General features: G+C 42.7%; 1 protein-coding gene across 1 annotated transcript; it reads left to right on the forward strand.

The window, feature by feature from the left end:
* The first annotated feature begins 9,080 nt into the window (after nucleotides 1-9,080).
* Nucleotides 9,081-18,422, forward strand: LOC119373615 (uncharacterized). Its single transcript, XM_037643665.2, has 5 exons — nucleotides 9,081-9,288; nucleotides 10,104-10,173; nucleotides 13,668-13,860; nucleotides 16,330-16,464; nucleotides 18,107-18,422. The coding sequence occupies exons 2-5, from the start codon at nucleotides 10,110-10,112 to the stop codon at nucleotides 18,348-18,350; spliced, it is 636 nt and encodes a 211-aa protein (XP_037499593.1). The 5' UTR covers nucleotides 9,081-9,288; nucleotides 10,104-10,109; the 3' UTR covers nucleotides 18,351-18,422.
* The last annotated feature ends 2,609 nt before the right edge of the window (nucleotides 18,423-21,031 follow it).

The following is a 21,031-nucleotide window of genomic DNA, read 5'->3' on the forward strand; positions in this document are numbered from 1 at the left end:
TTCTGCGCTAGTAGCGTCGCTTAATAATGAAAGGGCGCGTCGCTTCAGCGATATGTTCAAATACATTTAAGCGAAGAAAGGTCCATTGTGGCTTAAATGTCGTCGTTGCCACATCAATCGTAAGTGCAGACATTAACTCAGGACCTACGTTAGTTTCTTCTTTAACGTCTTTTAAAAAAAAGTAGTGATGTCTCCAGCAGAGATCTGCCGGGTCGATTTGAATACAACTCGGTGGAATTAAGAAACAAGAGCTTTATTGATTGTAGAAAACAAATGTCTTGATCCGGGGCAGGGTTTAAAAAAAATCACGAACACAATCACGAATCACGAAAAAATCACGAAGATTTATGAAATCGCAACAACAAAACAAAAAAAAAACACATTTCAATTGCATAAAGTGCAACTGCCAGACCATTTAAAATAACTGATTTGTTGCACTAATTTAGACCTTGAATGGAGCCGTTAGAACACTCACGATAGTTTTGCAAAGTACAGCTGCTCGCACGTATTTTGTAGAGTTCAAAGAAAATCACAATATATACAATATTCTCTTGACGTATATATAGGCTACCGTTTAAGTACTTGTGACGTTGTTTTTATAGAACAATTACGAATTCATAAACTTCTAGAGGTTCCTTATCGGTTCATAATTCTCATAAAGTGCGGCACGGCTTGATCTAGGAGTACTGCTAAGGGTCTCGTAATTCAACATTTAGGGCTTCAATGTGTCATTTTTGCTTAGCAATACTTGGGATCAATAGCAACGCATGCTCGAGGACCTTAGGCAATAAATATGCGTTTTCCTTCGACGTCTAACGAACCTATGCTTCTCTGGCTGTGTCTTCATGTACTGCAACTGACTACGTAGTGACAGCCAGAGATCAGGAGAGACGCAATTCTAGTGTGTCACCCGCATTTCATTGGCGCGACGTTTACAAGAGGGTCCCCTTGAAGTGCTGGCCTTTATAAAAGCCTATACTGGCACCAAGTGTAGCGTTACGTCTATTTGCGTTTCTATGTCACCTGTCTGAAATAGAAGAAAAAAGCCACTTCAAGCGCGACAACAGAAGGACGAAATAAAAGAAAATGACGCTCCAGCCTTGAAGCTACCGAAATATCTGGTAGTTAGTGTTCAAGTAGTTCGTATTCCATCCACATTCAGCATATAATCCTTCAGGCGGCAATCGACAGGGGCAATAGGTCGTCTTGGCATTTGCATCGAATACGTTAAAAGAGCCATCTCGGGTGTGATATAATTGGCCCTGTCGGCGGAGTGAGCCAGCTACTTGTTTATTTTCCCCCGAATGTCCGATCATCGTTTTTTGCAACTATAAATAGCAACACTTTATGCACAGCGCGTCACAAAGTATGTAACTGCATTGTGACCCAGCGAAGCGTAGCATGATGGCCATTTATAGACGCTCATTTGCGATAATCTTGACACATTGCATTTGCATACTCATCCGCCGGAAAAGCCACCGTTTATGAAAATACGCCACCAACCTATATGCGCAGTTCTTTACGCAGCCGTTGTGAGCGGCAGCAGTACAGAAAGCGAGGAAATATCTGCGAGAGGACCGAGTCTTCTAACTGAACAACGGATTACGCGCATCGAACAACAAGCGGACTGTAACCTGAGGTTGTGTGTCGATACCCTTTTGTTCTGTCATGAGCAAGGACAAGCGTGCGACTGACACGCTGCACATCCTGCGACGGTTGTCTGGTGGTTATGGTGCTCGACTGCTGACCTGCAGGTCGCGGGAAGGAATCTGCGCTGCGGCGGCCGCACTTTCGATGGAAGCGAAAATGCTTGTACTTAGCTTTAGGAGCACTTTAAAGAGCCCCAGCTGATCGAAATTTCGGGAGGCCTCCACCAAGTCGTCTCCGATAGTCATATCGTGCGGTATGCGACCATGTATATCATAGCACGCGGTCATTTACTTTCGCTTTACTCGTGCGAAACAAAGTTATACGCCCTTTTCTTTCTAGCACCACCCAAAACGCATCGCATACCCCGATGAACGTCTATCAAGCGTGGTAGCTATCAACACTTCTGAGCTTGGGGACTCAGTTTCGATCCACGCCTGTGACGCCCCCGCTTTGCTGAGAAAGAACTGCAAACGGTAAAGACGCAGATGTGGTTATAATTAATTTACGGCTTTCAACTGCTGCGTGCGTCAAATCCTATCATGTCTTGTGGCCTGTAAGACATAATTAGTTTCTCTCATCCAGCATCCAGGCTTTCTTCCGTTGGTTCAGAGAATACTCGAAACTGTAAAATGCGCGACGTCTGCAAGCAGACGCCATGTCAGTCCACATTTCAGTTTTAAAATAGCGATGATTCCGCATTTTGACTATCAGTTCTATCTTTTGATAACAATGAACTGACTTGCGTAGAAAAACAGCTGTATGGGCTTCGTTGTTGCTTTGTGCTACAAACTGGCACATGAGTAGAAAAAGCTTTGAACAAGAGGTCTCTAGAGCCAACGTTTCGGCAAGTGGTCTTGTTTTCATCAGGCAGTCTTCAAGTTCAAACCAGTCTTGTCATCAAGTTGCTGCCTTGAAGAATACAAGACAACTCCTGAAAATGTTAGCTCCAGGGTCACCTTTTCTTCAAGAGTAGAGCAGAACCTTGAACTTGTAGCCCACACTCTCACCGGGGCTGTCCGAAAAATTTCTCTGGAACTTCTGCCTTAAACTGGTAGATGGCAAATTTTCCCTTAGATAACTCTTTCACCACAACGCACAATTCCGTACACCCGATTTTCCGTTAAACTAGCTCGTTTGTAATGAGCGCCATATGATCTTGAGTACACCGAGCAAAACACCACTTCACTGGTTTGTTTCTATTCTTTTGCTTCATCGTGGTGAATGATGAGTCATTCATAGTAGACATGTAACAGCACGTGCCTAATAATAATGGCGGTTACATCACCTCGAAGGGTCAAGGAAGATGGCAGCAGCATCGCTATGTTCAACAGGTTATTAGTCATCCCCAGCACGCTTGTAACGTTTGAGCATTTGGCAACCTTGGCTGAAATGAGCCTTTATCAGAATTACACCCTATCGTCGTGCTTTTTCAGCAGCATGCCCTTATATGCTAAGAGTGATTAACTGTGTGTAGAGAGTAAACCCGATCTCGACAATAAATTTACGGCTACTGTAATAATGAGTAGCGGCCTCAGGCAGTGCGCGTATCATGCCCACAGTCAATAAAAAAACACAAGGGTTGACTTTTCCGGAAGCTAGGTGATGAGAGTAGCAGATAGAGAAGCCAAGAAAGCAGGAATAGCACTTTGTTTAGTTCATTCAGTGGGTTTTTCGTGTACTATTCACTCTTGCGCAACTTTGTATGTCATGCCTTTCGTCGCCTCCTCTCCTTCGGTTACATTATCCTGTTCGTTGCCCACTAGTCTTAAAAAAGGATGAACGGAACCGCTCGGACATAACGCAACACACGTACGTAGCGTTAACTTTGTTGGAATTATTTTGTGGCAATAGCAACGTTCACGCACGTGCATGCTATAGAAAACAGCAGGTGTACAGGGTGTGCCACGAAACATGTGCAGTTTATTAGGAGGCTGGAAAAGACACCAACGAGTACTCAAAGAATAATATATCGACATCAATTCACTCGGTGTTTCACTTAGTAGGTGTATTTTTAAAATATACTAATTATGTCGGTTACGGGCGAACTTCAGTCTATCAAAAAATAATGTAGCAGTTTTGACTGGGGTTAATTATTATTATTCATTGGATTAGCATACAGGTGACTGAGAAACATTCTGTCAGCGTTGTGAAAATGCTCCGGGAGTTCGAACGCGCTTTCATTCGCGTGAAACGTTCTCCGAAGCGCTCAATTTCATCGCATGATATATGCACCAGTGATGCTGTGTGTGGAACATAGGGCTTTAGCGCCAAATTACCAGAGTTAATCTGAAATTTTGTAGTTACTGTTATCCATTTTATTTAATTTCGTCCTGTGTAGATATACACTGCAATGTCATAAATAGGATGTCGGTGACGTGCAGATTCATCGGCCTTCCAAACCCTTCGTGCTGGCTAAATAAAGACGAGTTGCACTTATAATAGCTTGACTGGCTCCAAGCGACGATAAGCAATATTCTTTGCAGCAACGATAGAACATGATGTAGGTGTCGAATTCATGGGTGCGTTGTGCTTTCGCTGATTATTTACTTTTAATTATTATTTACCTCCGTTATGCCCAAGTGCGTGACGCTCCTACAGGTTTAAACTTGGGCACATATAACGTTGGGAATCCTGAACATAGACACACACAGTCTCTTATTTGACGTTCCGCATACACTAAGGACACAAACCATGCTCATTTTATATTATGAACACTGGTCTATAGGCGCTATAGTGAGACGCGTAATTATGCGTCCTTATCAAATCTCAGTTATCGCTCAATCTAAAAGAGGCGAACAACAGGCTTAAACGGCACATTCTGTCATTGCATTGGGGAAATGGTTAATTATGGGCCTCTTGCATACCCGGTATTGCGCTACAGCAAACATCTTTACCTCTAACGCGTGTCGGTCTAATATTTCACTATCGCCTTAATTGCTACATATACTCAGTACCTTTGTGGCCGTGGGTTTGGGCCAAGTATCAAGACTAGAGCAATGGTTTGCATGTAAATAAATTATTGTTGTTGTTTCAAGTTTTGTAGACTCTGTATCAGCCGCGGTTTCTTAAAACGGAGCGAAAACGCAGTAAAGAAATTTGCTCGCAGTTAGCAACCGTTCAAATGCGACCGCACGTAATTCGAATGTAATAGCATCTGGAGGGACGCCGTAGCGGAGGGCTCCGGGAATTTCGACCACCTGGGGTGCTTTTACTTGCACCTAAATATAAGTACACCGGCCTCAAACAATGTCGCCTCCATCAAAAATGCAGCCGCCGACACGTGATTCGAAACCGTGAGCTTCAAATTTGTGGGGTAACATCATGTCACTAAGCCACCACTGCGCTCGATGCATTGACTGAACTCGCCGCGTTCTGTAATGCGATTAGTCAATATCAGTAAGCAACGTAGATGAAAATGCAACCGGAGCAAGCGGTATCTGTTTTGTCTGTGTAGGGGACGCAAGTTCGCTCCAGCCTCCCTGTGTGCTGATTTCCTGCTATCGTCTTTAATTTGCTTTGGTTGATGTGTCTATATATGCACAACGGTAAGGAGTGTAGTACGCCCTATGCTCATAGTTGATTCCTGAACATTACTTGTCACACAATGATGCTAAGTCCTTGACGGGATGCTAAGTGTTGAACCTTGCTAAAGGAAAAGAAGGGAGCATATATTTTCAATTAAGAATGGTGTGGGTACACACCTGCCGTTCCATTGTGCTTCGTGCGGCTGCGCACCACTGTTCGGAGAAACTTTTGCGATAGGACGAAGCAGAGAAACGTTAGCACGTGATGTACTTGAGGCATATCACATACAGAGGAAGGGGAATGAATGCGTCAGTGTCCCCTCGATCACTTTGTACAAGAAGGAATGCTTTAGATAGGGCTGTGCGATAGCTTTTTTCTGTGTGCTTTTTTTTTGTTTGTGCTATGTCATAGACGCTTGTGCTGCGCCCCCTCTTTGTGCGCATATTTGGAACCATATATATTTAGGTGATGTGAGGAAAATAAACTAGGTGAAAGTGTGGCGCCCTATCCTGTCTTCTCTTTTTCCTTGGTTTTCTCAGTGCGCCACATATATTTTATTGAGAAGAACGCCTTATATGTAGTTAAAAATGGGACAGTAAGACCGGACAGTTTGTCCGTTGAATCGATCTGAAGCCTACACCTTGTGCGTAGTCGCAAGTAAGGGCTTGGAGGAAAGGACTACCTAAAAGCCAAGGACAGCGGCGGGCAAGTGGCATTTCTAAATAACCGAACACGTTTTGACGGCGGCATTTTAGCTCACAACACGTAGCGCCAAAGCTCTGATGATACAACCACTCCGCTAAAAGGCACATGCATCACCGGGCAGAATATAACATCTTTGACATGTCCCGCGTTCAAGCAAGCGCGCAGACGCTTGGCACGTTTTCACAGCACTTCTGATTTGCCGTCACTTCCATATCGCGCGCACACCCCCGAGGCTCGAGGTGGGCACTGCCACAGTTGTTTATTATTACAGCTTAGAACAGCTCGACTCCACGCCGTAATGCTAATGCGACGTAAAACTCCGTAATGATCTTTCCACGTACGAATGCTGATGTATTTTACTCGCCTTAACAGCTAAATCGGCCATGACCCGTTGGCCTACGGTTTCATGCGTACAAGAAAGACATGCTATTTTACTGAACACCCTTATGTGCGATTTCAAGTGCTATCACAACCAACTCAATGCATGTTTCAATTGCGAAACAAAACTGAAGAACAAATAAGTGGTCGAACAAAGGAACGAAGGGAACACATAAGCTATGCAGTGGATATTCTCGACTTCTACGTGTTCTTACTGAAACAAAAATAGTTTTTTTTTTCCAAGAGGACTAACCGACACAACACGTACTCACAAGGCATTGTGAGCACTTAGACACGTGTTCTTCTCTCCATATTTCTTTCTTTATATAAACGAAATAGATATTGCCGAATAATACGAAACCGATGAAATTGATATACCTTATGCAACGCTATGTATGTTTTATTAGACGGTTAGAGCGTTTTAAACATATAATTATTATGGTGAACTGTAAACTTCCATTACACTGGCAGACAGCAAACTAATTCCCGTCGCCTTATTTCACCTAGTTATATATCTTGACTTTAAATCAAATCAGCTTTTTATTTACTTAAATGTATATAAGGAGATGTTGGTGTCAATGCGTGACGCCGGCTACTCCTCTTGCACAATAGTTGTCGCGAGGTTGATAATAAACACAAGGCTATACAAAGGCACATATTACAGCCCTCGCGCACTAGTCCAAGTTGTCCAATAGAATATTCTGTACACTCAACACATAAGTTGACAAAACACAAGTATTTACACCAGTGAAATGTCCACACAAAACATAACAGTTCACTAAAATGTTGTCATAGCCGATCATGTCACTTGGGAATTGTCTCTTAATTGCCGCAGTGTAACAACAATGAGGTTTTCGCAAAGAATTCTCCGCTAAAACGAAAAATACAAGAATGTTGTATCCAAGGGTACCGGTTAACAATAACGCGAACATAATTTTATCAGATTTACTACTTTTGTGACATTTCTGATTCCTCCAAAACTCGCACTACTGCGCGCGCACCAATGTTTTGAGAATTTCCTCTCGGCCATGGGCCCAAGATGTTTGCTATTGATGGGGGCGGCTTATTCATGCAATCTAGTTTTTGTAAATGTTTGTTTCCAGGAGCATGATAATCTTTGCAGTGTAGAAGAAGGTGCTCTATGTCTTCTTCAGCTTCTCCACATGAGCATGTAGCACTGTCAGATTTTATTCTACACATGAAGGTCTTTGCATAGGCCGCGCCATGCCGAAGCCTATGAATGCCTATTTCTACAGGTCGGCTAACCTTTACCGGAATATTAAATTCTACCCCTGGATCGATTCTACACAACTGATAGTTATTTGCAGCATTTGCGAACCAAGTTTCCTTGGACAATGGAGAGCACAGTTTATTCAGTACACATCGCGCATCACTCATTGGTAGAGGTAGTAGTGACAAATTATTTTTCTGATGTGCTACATGTGCCATGCGATCAGCTGTGTCGTTTCCTACGATTTCGCACTGACTTGGAACCCACCGGAACATTAGGCTATGCTATGGTCCGTGTAGACGTGAGTATGGTCTACATATTAAGTATAAAGATATGATAAGGTTAATTGTTTTATCGTAATTATTGGCACCTCACTTTTACGATCTAATCCCGGAAGTGAAGTTACCGTTTCTGGAATTGAGAGCCGCCATGGGGGATAATATGCGCATTGAGACCGGTACTCGTGCTTAGGCAGTAAAATTTTGCATAGTACTATATTTTCATGTATCCCTGCGGCGGTTCTCTGCTAAATAGCTCGACATAGAGGATGGTTTGCATGTTGAGTTGCCAAACGAAAATAATGTTGACAAGTTTCTGTGTATCTTAGGGCATGTAAAGTTGGCTGACGAGACTCAGCAGTTACCAACGCACTGGCGGACGCTCTTGATACTCCAGGCCATATAGGAAGGCTTTGAACCGACGATCATTGGAATGTTTCATCTAAGTGACGGGATATCCCACGTAGAACCGGAGCAGAGTAAGCTATTTCATGTCGAATTATTGCCGAGTGTACACAAATTAGCTTGCACAATCAGTTAGGCATCCAAGGCACTTGTAACTTGCAGAGCGTCGTATTGCCGAGCCTACTCCTTCAAGCAGCTTTATTTTTCTAGAACAAGCAAGCAAGCCTTTTCTCACGTTGATCTACAATATAGTGTCATGTTTAACTGCAGCCGACTTTAAATGGCCGATGTGTATGACGTCTTCATCCACCAATGTGGATAACAACCGTAATGTTTTCACGTCAGTAAACATGCAACCAAGAATACAACTAAATCCGTTTTCTCGTGACACTTCTGCAGTCCTTGCGACGCGGTTCCATAACAGATGTAGGAGGAGTTGAGCACTGATAATACGATGATCTTCAGAGCGAGCTAATGAATCTCGAGCAAATAGCTTGCTTGTTCAGTTCGGCTGCCGTAGCTGGTATTATCCTGTTGAACTGAATGTCGCGTTCCACCCTAGGTAACGACAGCAACTGTCGGCGCGAGATGTCGTGCACGTAAACAAGTCCGAACAAACGTTCGGCTTTGTTGAACGAAGGCGAATGGACGTTCGAGCGTCGGTTATTGTCCCGTAATGATCTCCACATTCGTGAAAGCATTTTCCTGATAAATCTCGGCTTTCCTCTACAGCGGATGTGGCATTACAAGGGCAGTTTCTTTTCGACAAATGCGCCACAGCCTCACGAGGCCGACAAACACAATGCGCCGGCAGTGTGTGCGCAGATATCTGTTTCGGTCGCTCAGCGTTGCGTGTAAATTGTTGAAAAAACAAGTTCGCGCAGCGGAAATATTAGGGTTGAAAAAGAGCGCCCAGCGTGTCGGAGTGATAATGTTGTGTCAAGGTCTGAGTTACGACCTTTGACACTGTGCTTAATTGGACTGTCGTCCTTGAAGGAACACTATACAATAAAAATGATGGAGTAGAATGGAAAAGTGTGAGCTGTCCCAGCCTTTAAATATCGCTCGGCTCGAAGACGAACCAAGTTCTTTCTGCGTTCGAGCATCGGAGTGAAAAGAGTGAAAAGGTAAGCATCGTTTCAACTAACATGTGAATATCCTTAAACGAATAAACGCGCCATTACTTGTTGATTTGTAAAGTTCTACAGCAATAATTTATATAACTAAAGGCACAGCATCAATCTGCATTACAGAACAACCCTTCATAATTTTCTTAGCATGGTTTATTAGGCAGCAGTTTTTTCTAAAGGTTTTCTTCTTTCGACAGTAAAATCTTAGAGGAACCAATAGCTGTGGCCTATTGTTCTGTTGTTGTTTCGTTTGTTTACCAAGAAACGGAGTCCCTTTCAGCAATGATGCGATAATACTATCATAAAAGTATTCACTATCAACGCCTACTCGAGTGCAACATGCAAAGCATCGGAAAATAACACGCGTGTGCACCAGTTACGCCAAAGATGAACTAAAACAAGATATATTTCTGTTGTAGTATCACGAACGCTCCCATAACATGCTCGAACATGTATCTGCTTCGGAACGCCATACAGTTGCCCAATTTGAATCATATATTTGTATCGCCGTGCAACTTCATGGGATATTCTATTTGATCAGTAGGTTAATAGGACACTTTGGAAATGATTTTCATTAAGCTCATTTCGGTTTTCAACTGAGATATCTGTTATTTTTCTGCGTTATTCAATAAAAGAATACTCTTGAAAAACTCATTTCAATACATAGTAATATATATTGCATCTTATTGATTTCACTCGTATCTCAATCTACAGAGTTATGCCATTATTTACGCATTATCGAATAACACTACGCCGTGGGCGATATTTATAACAGTCAGTTTGCGCATACATGTTCTGTGCAGCGCAATGGTGACACATGCAGGATTGGTATTCGTGGCATTCGCCATCCTGAGGTTCTCGGCAGCTGAAGGTAAGCCTTTCAATTTTGATATTTTGATTTGTACACCGTTTGTATTAAAAGGAAAGCCTCATATCTCTCATCATCGCCATCCTATCTATTGTCCACTCCAGGAGCAAAGCTTCTTCCAATGATCTCCCGCCCACCCTGTTCCGCTCGAGTCGATTCCATTTTATGTCCGCAATTTTTTAAATTCCGTGGCTCCATCTAACCCTCTGCCGTCGTCGGCCGCGCTTTGAATCTATTGGCATATATGTCACGATTCGACAAATCCGGTGCCCGGCGTATACCTGCGCCTGCGCCTGCGCCGGTGTCGTCCGGTGCAGGCGTAGGTATGCGCCGCGCTATGTACTCACATGACCGCAAATACACAACATATTATGCGTAGAGCAAAATGTTGATTGATGTCATCAGTGGCGGCATCTAATGAGGTCATCGAAAGAAGTGTAATCACGTGACACTGTTCCGTGGTCGATCCTGGAGGTATTGAAAAAACGGGTAAGGTGCAGAAAACCTAAGGAGATGGGAGGGAATGAAATAGACAGGGAACGTCACCGTATTTTAATGAATGTAGCATGGCAATACAAGCTTTCGCCTTTGCTCGCCTAAGCGCTACCTAAAGGGACTGTAATGTTGTTGCAAAGGAATATGCGTAGCATACTTTTAAATGCGAAGCGTTTCTTAGCAAACCTTTGGAAGTTTGAGCGTTTTATCTACGTATCTATCGACCTATCTATCTATGAACCTAGCCGCCTACGCCTGGGTGCTCTCGCCTTTTTACCATGGTGTAGACCGAAATTGTCAAGGAAGGGTAAGAGGATTTGACGAATATGACTGTCGGGTAATGACTAGAATAAGGTGAAAATATTTTAAGGGAAACCTTTTCCTCCAGGCACAGACACGTTTACCACAGGCCGCGGTGCACCGTTAAGCGCCACAGGTCATTGACAGCTTACATCTATCTAGGAATGGGCAGAACAGACATTGAAGGAAATAAGATGCCTTTATGGGCTCATTTTTTCTTTGGTAGACACAATATTAATGAGAACTAACAGACAATAATGCGAAAAAAAGTATAGGGGTTTTATTTGTATCAATTGGGATGTAAATGTGAAGAAAGTAATGTGGACGAAAAGATAAGTTGCCGCCAGCAGGGACCGAACTTGCGACCTTCGAATAACGCTTCCAATGCTCTACCACTGAGCTACGGCGGCAGCCATGCCCCCGTCCAATTTATATGCTGTATATGTTCATTTAAACCTAGGAGTGTTAGTCAGCGCCGATCGCAGCTATGATGGCGAGTGTGGAACACTCTTTTTTTCTGCCTTTAGGCGTCACGTAGTACGTGATTTTTTTACAAGCTGGCAGCTGACCAATAACAGACATTGATGACTTAACTGCGAGACCGTTGAGAAAAACCGACATTGGCCGCTTGACTCGATGAATGCAAAGAATAAGAATTAGGATCCCAGCAGGAATCGAACCCAAGCATTCTGCGTGGCAGTCAGCGATGCTAACACAGAGTGATGCCAGGTCTACAAACTGCTGCGGAAAAACACCCTATGCAGGCGCAATGTCGGTTCAGCGTCAATTGAGGTTGTGGTGCTGGCTATCTAATTTTATAACAAAGCAATAGCACTACATATGTACCCCTACGATACAGGCATCATGTTAGGGTACGTTCTGTGGTCCCAGTGTTGGCTCGGCTTTTATAGCAGTCTAATAAACATTCTATTTGTATTCCTATGATACAGCACGCTATATTGAAAAGTTGCTCGACCCCGGAGGAATGCATTAACGAAAGTTGCGTATGATCGTCACATCATCGCACCATAAAGTACACTTCGTTTCGATAATACTGACGTGTGCGCTCTAACGTGAGTGATGTCATTACACCACACCATATGTTACCCTGTGAACTCCAGTGTTGTGGACGTGCCTAGTAAGCCCACGCTCTGCTCACAACTACTACACTTGAAAATCACGTTGATCCACCTTGTAACGCTTGGCTCAAAGTCATAAAATACAGCATTGAACATCGCGCTGACTGCTTCGCATAAAACCGATTCTCACAAAGAGTGGGATTTGCCGATTTTTTTTAAATAGTACTTTATGGACCAACGGCCCCAGATGACGTCGTGGTGCTTAGAACAAAAGTTTCCACAGTTTTGACGCAATTTTACAACACTAAATATCATGCAGCTTTGAAACACTTTAGTTAGCTTTCTGGTTTCACAGCATTCCATGCATACAAAGATTCCTCATTTAATTCTATATAACTTTACGTTACGATGACATGCGCCAACAGCCAATAAACTATTCCGACTATGGGGACACGTCGTAGGGGGGCGGGGGGTGTCCGAAGTAATTTAAGTAATTTTAATAAGACACATTTCTCAAAAGAGACGCTGAAGTAACAAACTAAATCAGTAAATATAGCAAACATTCGGCCTTTCAAGTCATATTGTCACACATTTCGCAGTGAAAGGTTGTATGCTGAAACAAAATGAGGTCCAGTGTTAGTCCTGTGTCTAAAATTTCGTATACAATTCCAGCTCCCGAATGTCAGAGTGACACTGCGAACATTAATGTCACAGCTTGTTTTTCGCAATTTTGTAACATGGAAAAAAGCTGAAGCCGATATTTCACTGCTGACTTGCAGGGCGCATTCTTGTCGCAGGGGCCGCATTTCGAGGGAGGCCAAAGAACAAGACGCCCCGTGGCAGCGACAACCTTTTTAACACAAGCGTTTTATGCCGGGGTCCACATAGACTTCAGTGACTTATTTGCATCACGAATATCATAAAATGGACGCTAACATATGAGAAAGAAAAGCTGCAAGAATAAGTTCCACCGCCGGGAATGCAACCTACGGCTTTTCGATGCGCTAAGACAAGCGCCCGCCGCTTTACCGACTGAGCTACCGACGCAGTTGCGCAACACTCTACAAACGCGCCTTGTATCTCACACATTTTCTCTCGCATGGCGGTGTTAGGCGGGGCGGGGAGGTGCCGTCGTCTGTGAGCGGTTAAGCAAAGAAATGCGGCATTACACTTACTAACGCCGACCGAGAACGATTCGGCGACGACAAAGTTAAAGCGTGGCGTCCGAGATTGCGCGCCGGCAGGTTTCCTGCCGGTGCGCCATGGTTCTCAGAGGCCATGGTCAAAGCATCTCGATACCAGCACAAAGGTGTGGCCTTTCAGATATGCTTCCGCTAAAACAGGAAATTGTTTGGAGGGTGTGTCAGTTCACCTTGTTATTTCGGTTGCCACATTGCATTACGGCTGAGCTATTAGACTGTGAGATAAAAAAAAATCAAAATAAAATTTTCTGCCCAACGACTGCGCTGAAATTTTGATAGCTTATTGTGGGATACGTATGGTTTCTCGCGCATTACATATAATTCACCTACAAACTTTTGTTAGTGTCCCTTTTTATGTGTTAAATACACCTCAGGGATTGCATGTCTTTGCGATGTGATGTTTGCTGTTCTTCTCACGCAGAAAGCTGCAGTGTTCCCACTGAGCTTCTCGAGAGAGCCACCAGGAGGCTCATCACTGCCCTTCCCGAAACATTTCCCTTCCCCGGTGATGAAGAAGCACCGGTTGTGCCAGGTTTATTTGCTGGTCCGAGTTCTTTGCTGGGCTTGAACCATCTGCGTGTTTTAAAGCCGTACCGAGTGTACTGCGAAGAGAGGTGATCCTTAACGCTGATTGCTTACTTTTTAAGATAACGTTATGCAATAATAAATTTATGCTTAGCGTAAAATTGCGTAGTTTCAGATTGTGGTGAGCACAGTTACTCTGACACCCCGTAGCACCCCTGTTCATACGGGCATAAGTGCGATCAGCGATAAATTTTGCGTCGACCAAATTAAATTCTTAGCTAGTCATTATAGGCCACATTTCGTGCTATTTATGTTTTCAGTAGAGGGCATTTGTAGAGATTTCAAAGGAAGGGAATCTGTGCCGCAGGTTATAAATAAATCTTCATCTTTCTTTTACATGCGTAGCATGTGCTCGTTTAGTAAATACGACTCTACAGTGAAACGGCAGGAGTCGAGGATTATTTATTTTATTTATTTACAAATACTGCCATCTTGCACAGCAAGCTATTGCAGGAGTGAGTACAAACACAAGATAAAATACAACACATTAAGTCACACTAAATCACATTAAATACAACACAGATAAAGTATACACATTGAGTATACACACTGAAGTATACACATTGAATGGGCAGAACATCAGGAAAGTATACACAGCTGATCAGTGAAAAAAGTTTGGCAATTGCTCAACGAATTCATCGTTTGACAGCTCGCGCAGGGAGCCCGGAAGACCATTCCAAGTATCAATAGTGTGAGGAAAAAAGGAAAACTTGAAGCAATCAATGGATGACTTCAAAGGAGCTATGTTAAGGTGATGACTTCTCCTTGTGATTCGAGAAGAAGGTTTAGTAAAGGCAATGGGTGCATCGATAAATGTTTCCCCATGAGCGATCTTATGCAACAGGACAAGACGGTCACAAGTGCGTCGGAGAGCCAAACTTTTTAGCTGTAATTCATTAGCATATAATGTAGGTGAAAAATGGCGATCATAACGCTTATATATAAATCTTATGGCTTTTTTCTGAATAGAATCAAGCATATTTATGTCAATGGCATGATGCGGTGCCCATACGACAGACGCATACTCTAGTAGAGGCCTTATTAGAGATCTGTATGCTACTAGTTTACATTCCCTAGTTGCATCTCGAAGGTTTCTCTTTAGGTAACCCAGCTTTCTTAGCGCCTTATTTGATATATTCAGAATGTGAGCATGTCATTTCAAGTCCGGGGTGAAAGTAACACGGAGGTATTTGAAAGTGTCTACACTTTCGAGCTTGTGGTTACAGCTAAAATATGAAAACTTTAACAGATGCTTTTTATTTGAGAAAGTCATTGAGACTGTTTTTTTGAAGTTCAGTGACATCTGCCATGTTTTACTCCACTCGCAAAAACGGTCGAAAACTTTATTTAACTGCAACTGATCTTGAGTGCCAGCCACATCAGAATATATGACACACTCATCGGCATAAAGTATCAATTTCACAGAAGTGCCAGCAGTTACGTTAACGACGTCATTTATATAGATGATGAAGTGTAATGGACCCAGTACCGATCCTTGTGGTACACCGGATGTAACACTGACCTGAGATGAGTGAGCACGATTAAATGCAACAAATTGTGTTCTTGAGCTCAGATAGTCCTGTATCCAGTCTGTAAGTTTAGTGTCATGAATTAGTTCCTTGATTTTAATGAGAAGCTTATTATGACATACTGTATCAAATGCTTTCCTATAGTCAATGAAGATGGCATCAAGCTGCCCTCTGGCATGAAGTGTGGATGCAATATCGTGGGAGAATTCTAGTAATTGTGTCACCGTCGAAAAACCAGAACGAAAGCCATGTTGAGCATGTGAGAGAATATTCTGTTCAGACAAGTACTCGATGATATGTTTATAGATGATGTGTTCCAGTAGTTTACAGGACGTTGATATTAATGAAACTGGCCTATAGTTGCACACCACCTGTTTATTGCCATCCTTATGTATGGGAACGACCTTGGCGCACTTCCAGAGTAATGGGACAGTAGATGACTCAACAGACTTTGAAAAAAATGACTGATAAATACCGAGAGGTCCATTCAGAATAACGTTTCAAAAACATATTAGGTATACCATCTGGCCCGGCGCTTTTCGTTGTATCAATTTTGAGTACAAGGTTACGAACGCCCGCAGTAGTAGTTAGCATGCTTGGGATTGTCAATTCCGAGGCACCTAAAACTTTTAAAAAGTTTCGCGACGTTATTTTGCAATTTTGTTGGGCATCTGATAAGGCAACGGCTGCGTGAGCTACAGAACAGAACACTTATAACTTCCATATCCAATTTCGACACGGTGATTGAAAAGCGTATGCTTATCTCTCACGCAATGCAGAACTATAAGGAATCCCCAATTACTCTCGGTGTGCAAAATGCTTTTGGTTGTACTGATCTTCAGAAATACAAAAATATATGTGTTTTTTAGTAGCCAACGTTTTCCTTGTTCCTGTTTTATAGGTGGTAGGGGAAAACTCGAACTGGTGCCTGAATTATTTAGAACTATTCTGTTTTTTTTTCTACGGCAGCAACTATGGAGAAGCAAAGAAGATGGTCAGTGTCGACTTCACCACTAACCAAAACAAAGGACTAGCTCTGAACTTTCCCTGGCGTTACTGCGGTGGAAAATCTGGAACTGTCAAACTTGACCTCCGTAAGATAAGGTGGGACATATTCAGTCACATTCAAAAACCATTATCTTCTCATAAATTCTGATCACCTTACTTGTTTTTTTTGTTCTTTCTAAATAATCATTACTGGAGGAGTTGCCACCAATTCATGTATACGGCTTTCCTCTTGGTTAATAATAACAATAAAAATTCAGAAACAATTCTTGCAGCCCAATGCGATTCGTGGCTGAGCTGTTGTTGTAACACAGGAACTATGGCTTTAGGCAGTGTCCGCGTAACCAGGTGTGCTATTCCCTGCCATGGCGGCAGCATTCGAATGCGTACGGTATGCAAATGTGCTTGGGTACAGTGCGTTTCCTGCTGGTTGAAGACCCCACACTGCACAAAATCAGCCTAGGTTCCCGCTTGATGGTGGTAGATGTAGGCTGATTATTTCTTCTGATGTGCCTCTCTTAAACAAGCGGCTGTTTCTGAACATAAAAATATGCAAATATTTCATTAAGATGTCTTGAGTACATGACTGATCCTCGTCCATGGAACCTGTTCGCTATTATTAATCTGAGCAGAAGCAACTGTCGAGATAAATGAGGTGGATAGTTAATTCGTCGCGCAAAACTTGATAAACTGAACGAAAATTTGTTCCTCATATCCCCCTTCAAGCAACACTTCCCTATAAGTAAACTGAGTCGATATTTATTACAGGACAGACTCGGTAGTGCAGTGGGCGGCAAAGCTATGCACACCTTCAAAACAAATGAAAAGACAATATTAGCTTAGCCTGCAATTTGCAAAATGCGTTTGAAAAAAACGCACTGTAGACTTCTTACAGCAGGAGTATTTATAAAGACTCTAAAGGCAATTACCAGTTACCACACACAACACAGTACCTGTGTCACCCCAATATACATATAAGACCTGTGCAATATGTGAGAAAGATAATGGTATCGAAAAGAACAATAAAACTTCAGTTTGGCCTAATTGGTTCATAATCCCGAGGCCAAAGTTTTAGCTTAAACACATAAGATGTCCCACGAAAAGAAGGCGCGATACTCACAAGCGCTTGTGTGTGTCGCATCTTTTCTACGTAGGGCGTCTTGTGTATTGGCGCTGTAAGTTTAACCTCGGGATTTTAAGGAACTCGTCCAGTTGTTTGTTTTTACCGTTATGCCGCAGCCATGTTAGCAATAAATTTTCTTTGCATGGAGAATCCTTAACTTCGTGATACATGTGCCTGTTTCTCCTGGTCTCTTTCTGTGCGCGGTTCAAGAATCAATTATGGTAGCTTTGGCTTAGGTGCTCCACTAAGTATCCATGAATGCAGGGAAAGTTTTTTTTAGGTGGCGTTACAGCGTGAAAGGAAAATGACACTGAGCTCGCTTAATGGTAATTCGCAGAAATAACATTGCATTTTCCGTGTGTGAGGAGCATTATTCGCGTTATTTCTCTGGAATTGCTCTGCGAACTACTGCGTACAAGTTATTCTACTTGTACGCCATATGCTTAGGTGCCTCCAGGACGTTCGTTAATAAAACGGAGGGCAGCTTTACCCTTCATTTTGCTATAATGCCCTCCTCCGGTTCCATCGCACTGCCCTTCACGAATTTCTATGTGGAATAAACGTGGTGCATAAGAAGCATAAAAAGCGTAATTTCGGTTTGCTCTTTTTCTTTCTCAGGTTTACCGTCATTTTTGAAGTGGTCAACAAAGCCGACGAGGAGGAGGTGACCTTGCGTGCCGTGGAATTGCATCCTGTCTGGATGGAAGATATTGTTCCATACGTTGAAGGACTCGGTAGCTTTGGTGCCCAAGCTGGCGTGGCCTTTTCCAAGATTTTCCCACAGGTTCTGCGCGACCTCTGGGTCAACATCCTACCCACATTCGTAGCAAGAATCATGCAGGACACCAGTCGCCACATGTAAACAGAGGCTACAAATCCGCATCCTGCATCGTCTTATTGCGAGCTGAAATAAAGATTATATTTTCATAAACTAGGTGCACAGTTCATTTTATTACATACCGTTTCTATTTCATCGCTGTTCTCGGGAGCATAAAAGCATAATAAATGCAGGAGGACCGCAGAGTAGAACAGATAGCAAGCAGCGGTAGCTGATATCCTTGTTGACATTGTGAAAGGAAATGGAGGTTATCGGGTTGCACAATGCGTAGCATAGATAACCGCCAGTCGTTCAGAGTGACGGAATGCGCACTAAGGGATAGGACACACAGCTTAGGGCCTCAAAATGCTATGTCAGCTAATAAACAAGGAAATTCGCAGGGACAGTCAATTGGATATCACTGGAAGAGGCACTTGTCCTGCAGCGCGTATGAAAATAGCTTGATGAAGATTATGAAGACGGAGGTTGAAGCGGCGGCCGGTGTAAATGTCCTGGCCATGTACACCATACTACAAGACTTTTCATTGAAGTGCACTTCTTCTAGCACACGAAAGGAGTAATTTCAAATATTTAAGGTACTTCATTTTTCTGGTCCAAGTCAGTGAAATACCCTATAATATTGCGAACCTAGGCATAATGAGAGTCGTGCATAGTTTAGCGTTATCTTTACTTGTTATCACAGCACCATCCGCAATGAAGGGACGTCACGTGGTATGTCGTGATCTATGAAACTTCATACGCCGTAGTTTGTAAGTGAGGTAATCGCAAGTCGGTGTTTTGAATGCACGTTTTTTTTTTCCTTTGTAGAAAGGTATGGTAGAAAATGTAATGCACCGAGCATCTTGACGTGAGCATAAAACACCTTGTTGACCTTGTACACAAGAGGGTGTACTCTGCTCCTCATAATATTTTACTCGAGAGCTGTTACCTCAGAAAAGGTATCCTTAAGTGCGCACCGAGATAGCGCTGGCCCTGCATGACCCGGAGGCAAGGGACCACGATATCATGCTCTCCACATTTCTTCTTGCAGGTCTCGACAAGGTAAGATGTAAACGCAACGCGCAAAACAACATACCGCATGAAAAACTGGGTTAAGCGCCATTTTTGGAGCTGGCAAATGGCTAGCGCAATCTACGTGGTCCTAAAATGGTGCTTATGCTGCCATAAGGGATCACTGTAAAGCGAAGTTCTAAATTTACAATAATTCTTGAATACAATAACACGTTTATAACTATGTCTACACGTCATGTCACGTGATGCGAAGAAAATGTGCCATATCTAACTGTACTACATTAGACGATCTTCCATATACTCTTTACATCAGGGTCATATCACTCTAAATATTGCAGTGAGTGCGTAAGAGGTAGTGAACATTTTAAATTCCTTCTATATGCAAAGTTCTGATTATATTTTTTTACAATATATAGACAAAAGCGCGAAGAGTACGTTCCGCAATGAGGCATATCCAAGCAAATGACTTTTACTGTAAATGTCCAAATCGTTTGCGCGAGAAATCAAGTGGTCCGACAACGAAAGAAAATATGGCAGTGAAGGATGGATTTATTGTGTATCGAAGTTACAGTAAAATGTCAAAGTAAATACTAAGATTATTAAAGCTCGTTCTTTCGAACACCTAACTACAGCTTCAGCGCTGATATTGTGATATCTTGCTTGCAATTAGTCTTGGCATGAAGCTGCATGTTCTCTTAACAGCTTACGGGTAGCGGACATCTCGAAAATTTAAATGATATGAAGTGCGCATGAGAAATGTATGCGACGATTAATCCCAAGGAGGACTGTCACGACATAGATGGCTTGTTTGCTGCTGATCGTCAAATTTACGCCATCAGCCAGTAGACGCAGTAAGAGAATTTAGAATTCTTTGATTTGTTGTTCAGCCTGGGGGGGCTTACATGTGATTGTGTGTGTTTTCTTTTTCTGCGCACTTGCCCTCTCCCCATGTAAGGTAAGAAATTGCGTGCAAGCATTTTAACCTCCCTGCCTTTCCCTTCATTCTCTCTCTTTATTCTGTGGTGTCCAGAATTCTGTCTAAAAGCTTAATACCAGCATCTATCAGAACTCATTTTTTTTCAATCAATGTGTTGATTATGCTCCCATAAGTAAATTACTCGAAATGTTTCAGGGCATCTTTGACTTTTATCCTAACTTTTGTGCTAACAGTTTCGCCACTCCTTTAGGGATAGTAGAAAAGCAGCAGATTGTGCTGCCACATAGTAACACCAAAAAAGCCAAGGAGGTTATCCTGGCTCTTATACACCGCTCCCGATTTACGTATCCTCAGTATTGAAATCCTTTCAATTTTCTATTAAGGTGTTGGGCTTTTTTATGCAAATAGACAGGGAGGTAGCTGCTTCCTCTATGCAAATAGACAAAGAGCAGCTATAGGCAAGTTTTGCCAGTGAGCATTTTTTTTTGTTATTCCCATGAGCAACACTCGTTAAAGCAAGTCAACCGTACACACTGTATCACCTTTTAGATTTTGAAATTATTACCCACTTTTCGCTGCAACTGTATAGGAAACCATCCATCTGCTTCTCAGAAAAAAGCATTTCCATGGACAGTGAGGGCCGCGTAAGGTAAGAGGTAGTAGCCATACATGTTAGCGTAGAACAGTGAAATGAAATATTTTTTTGCCTTCAATCTAACTTGAAGCAGCAACGTTTTAGTGCATCCAAACAAAAGAA

The sequence above is a fragment of the Rhipicephalus sanguineus genome, chromosome 11 (genome assembly GCF_013339695.2).
Source record: "Rhipicephalus sanguineus isolate Rsan-2018 chromosome 11, BIME_Rsan_1.4, whole genome shotgun sequence".
In the NCBI taxonomy this organism is placed as follows: Eukaryota; Metazoa; Arthropoda; class Arachnida; order Ixodida; family Ixodidae; genus Rhipicephalus; species Rhipicephalus sanguineus.

Coding starts and splice junctions, on each gene's coding strand:
- LOC119373615 (XM_037643665.2), top strand. CDS start 10,110: ATGGTGACACATGCAGGATTGGTATTCGTGGCATTCGCCATCCTGAGG. Junction 10,174..13,667: donor GAGGTTCTCGGCAGCTGAAG/GTAAGCCTTTCA, acceptor CTTCTCACGCAG/AAAGCTGCAGTGTTCCCACT. Junction 13,861..16,329: donor CGAGTGTACTGCGAAGAGAG/GTGATCCTTAAC, acceptor TTTCTACGGCAG/CAACTATGGAGAAGCAAAGA.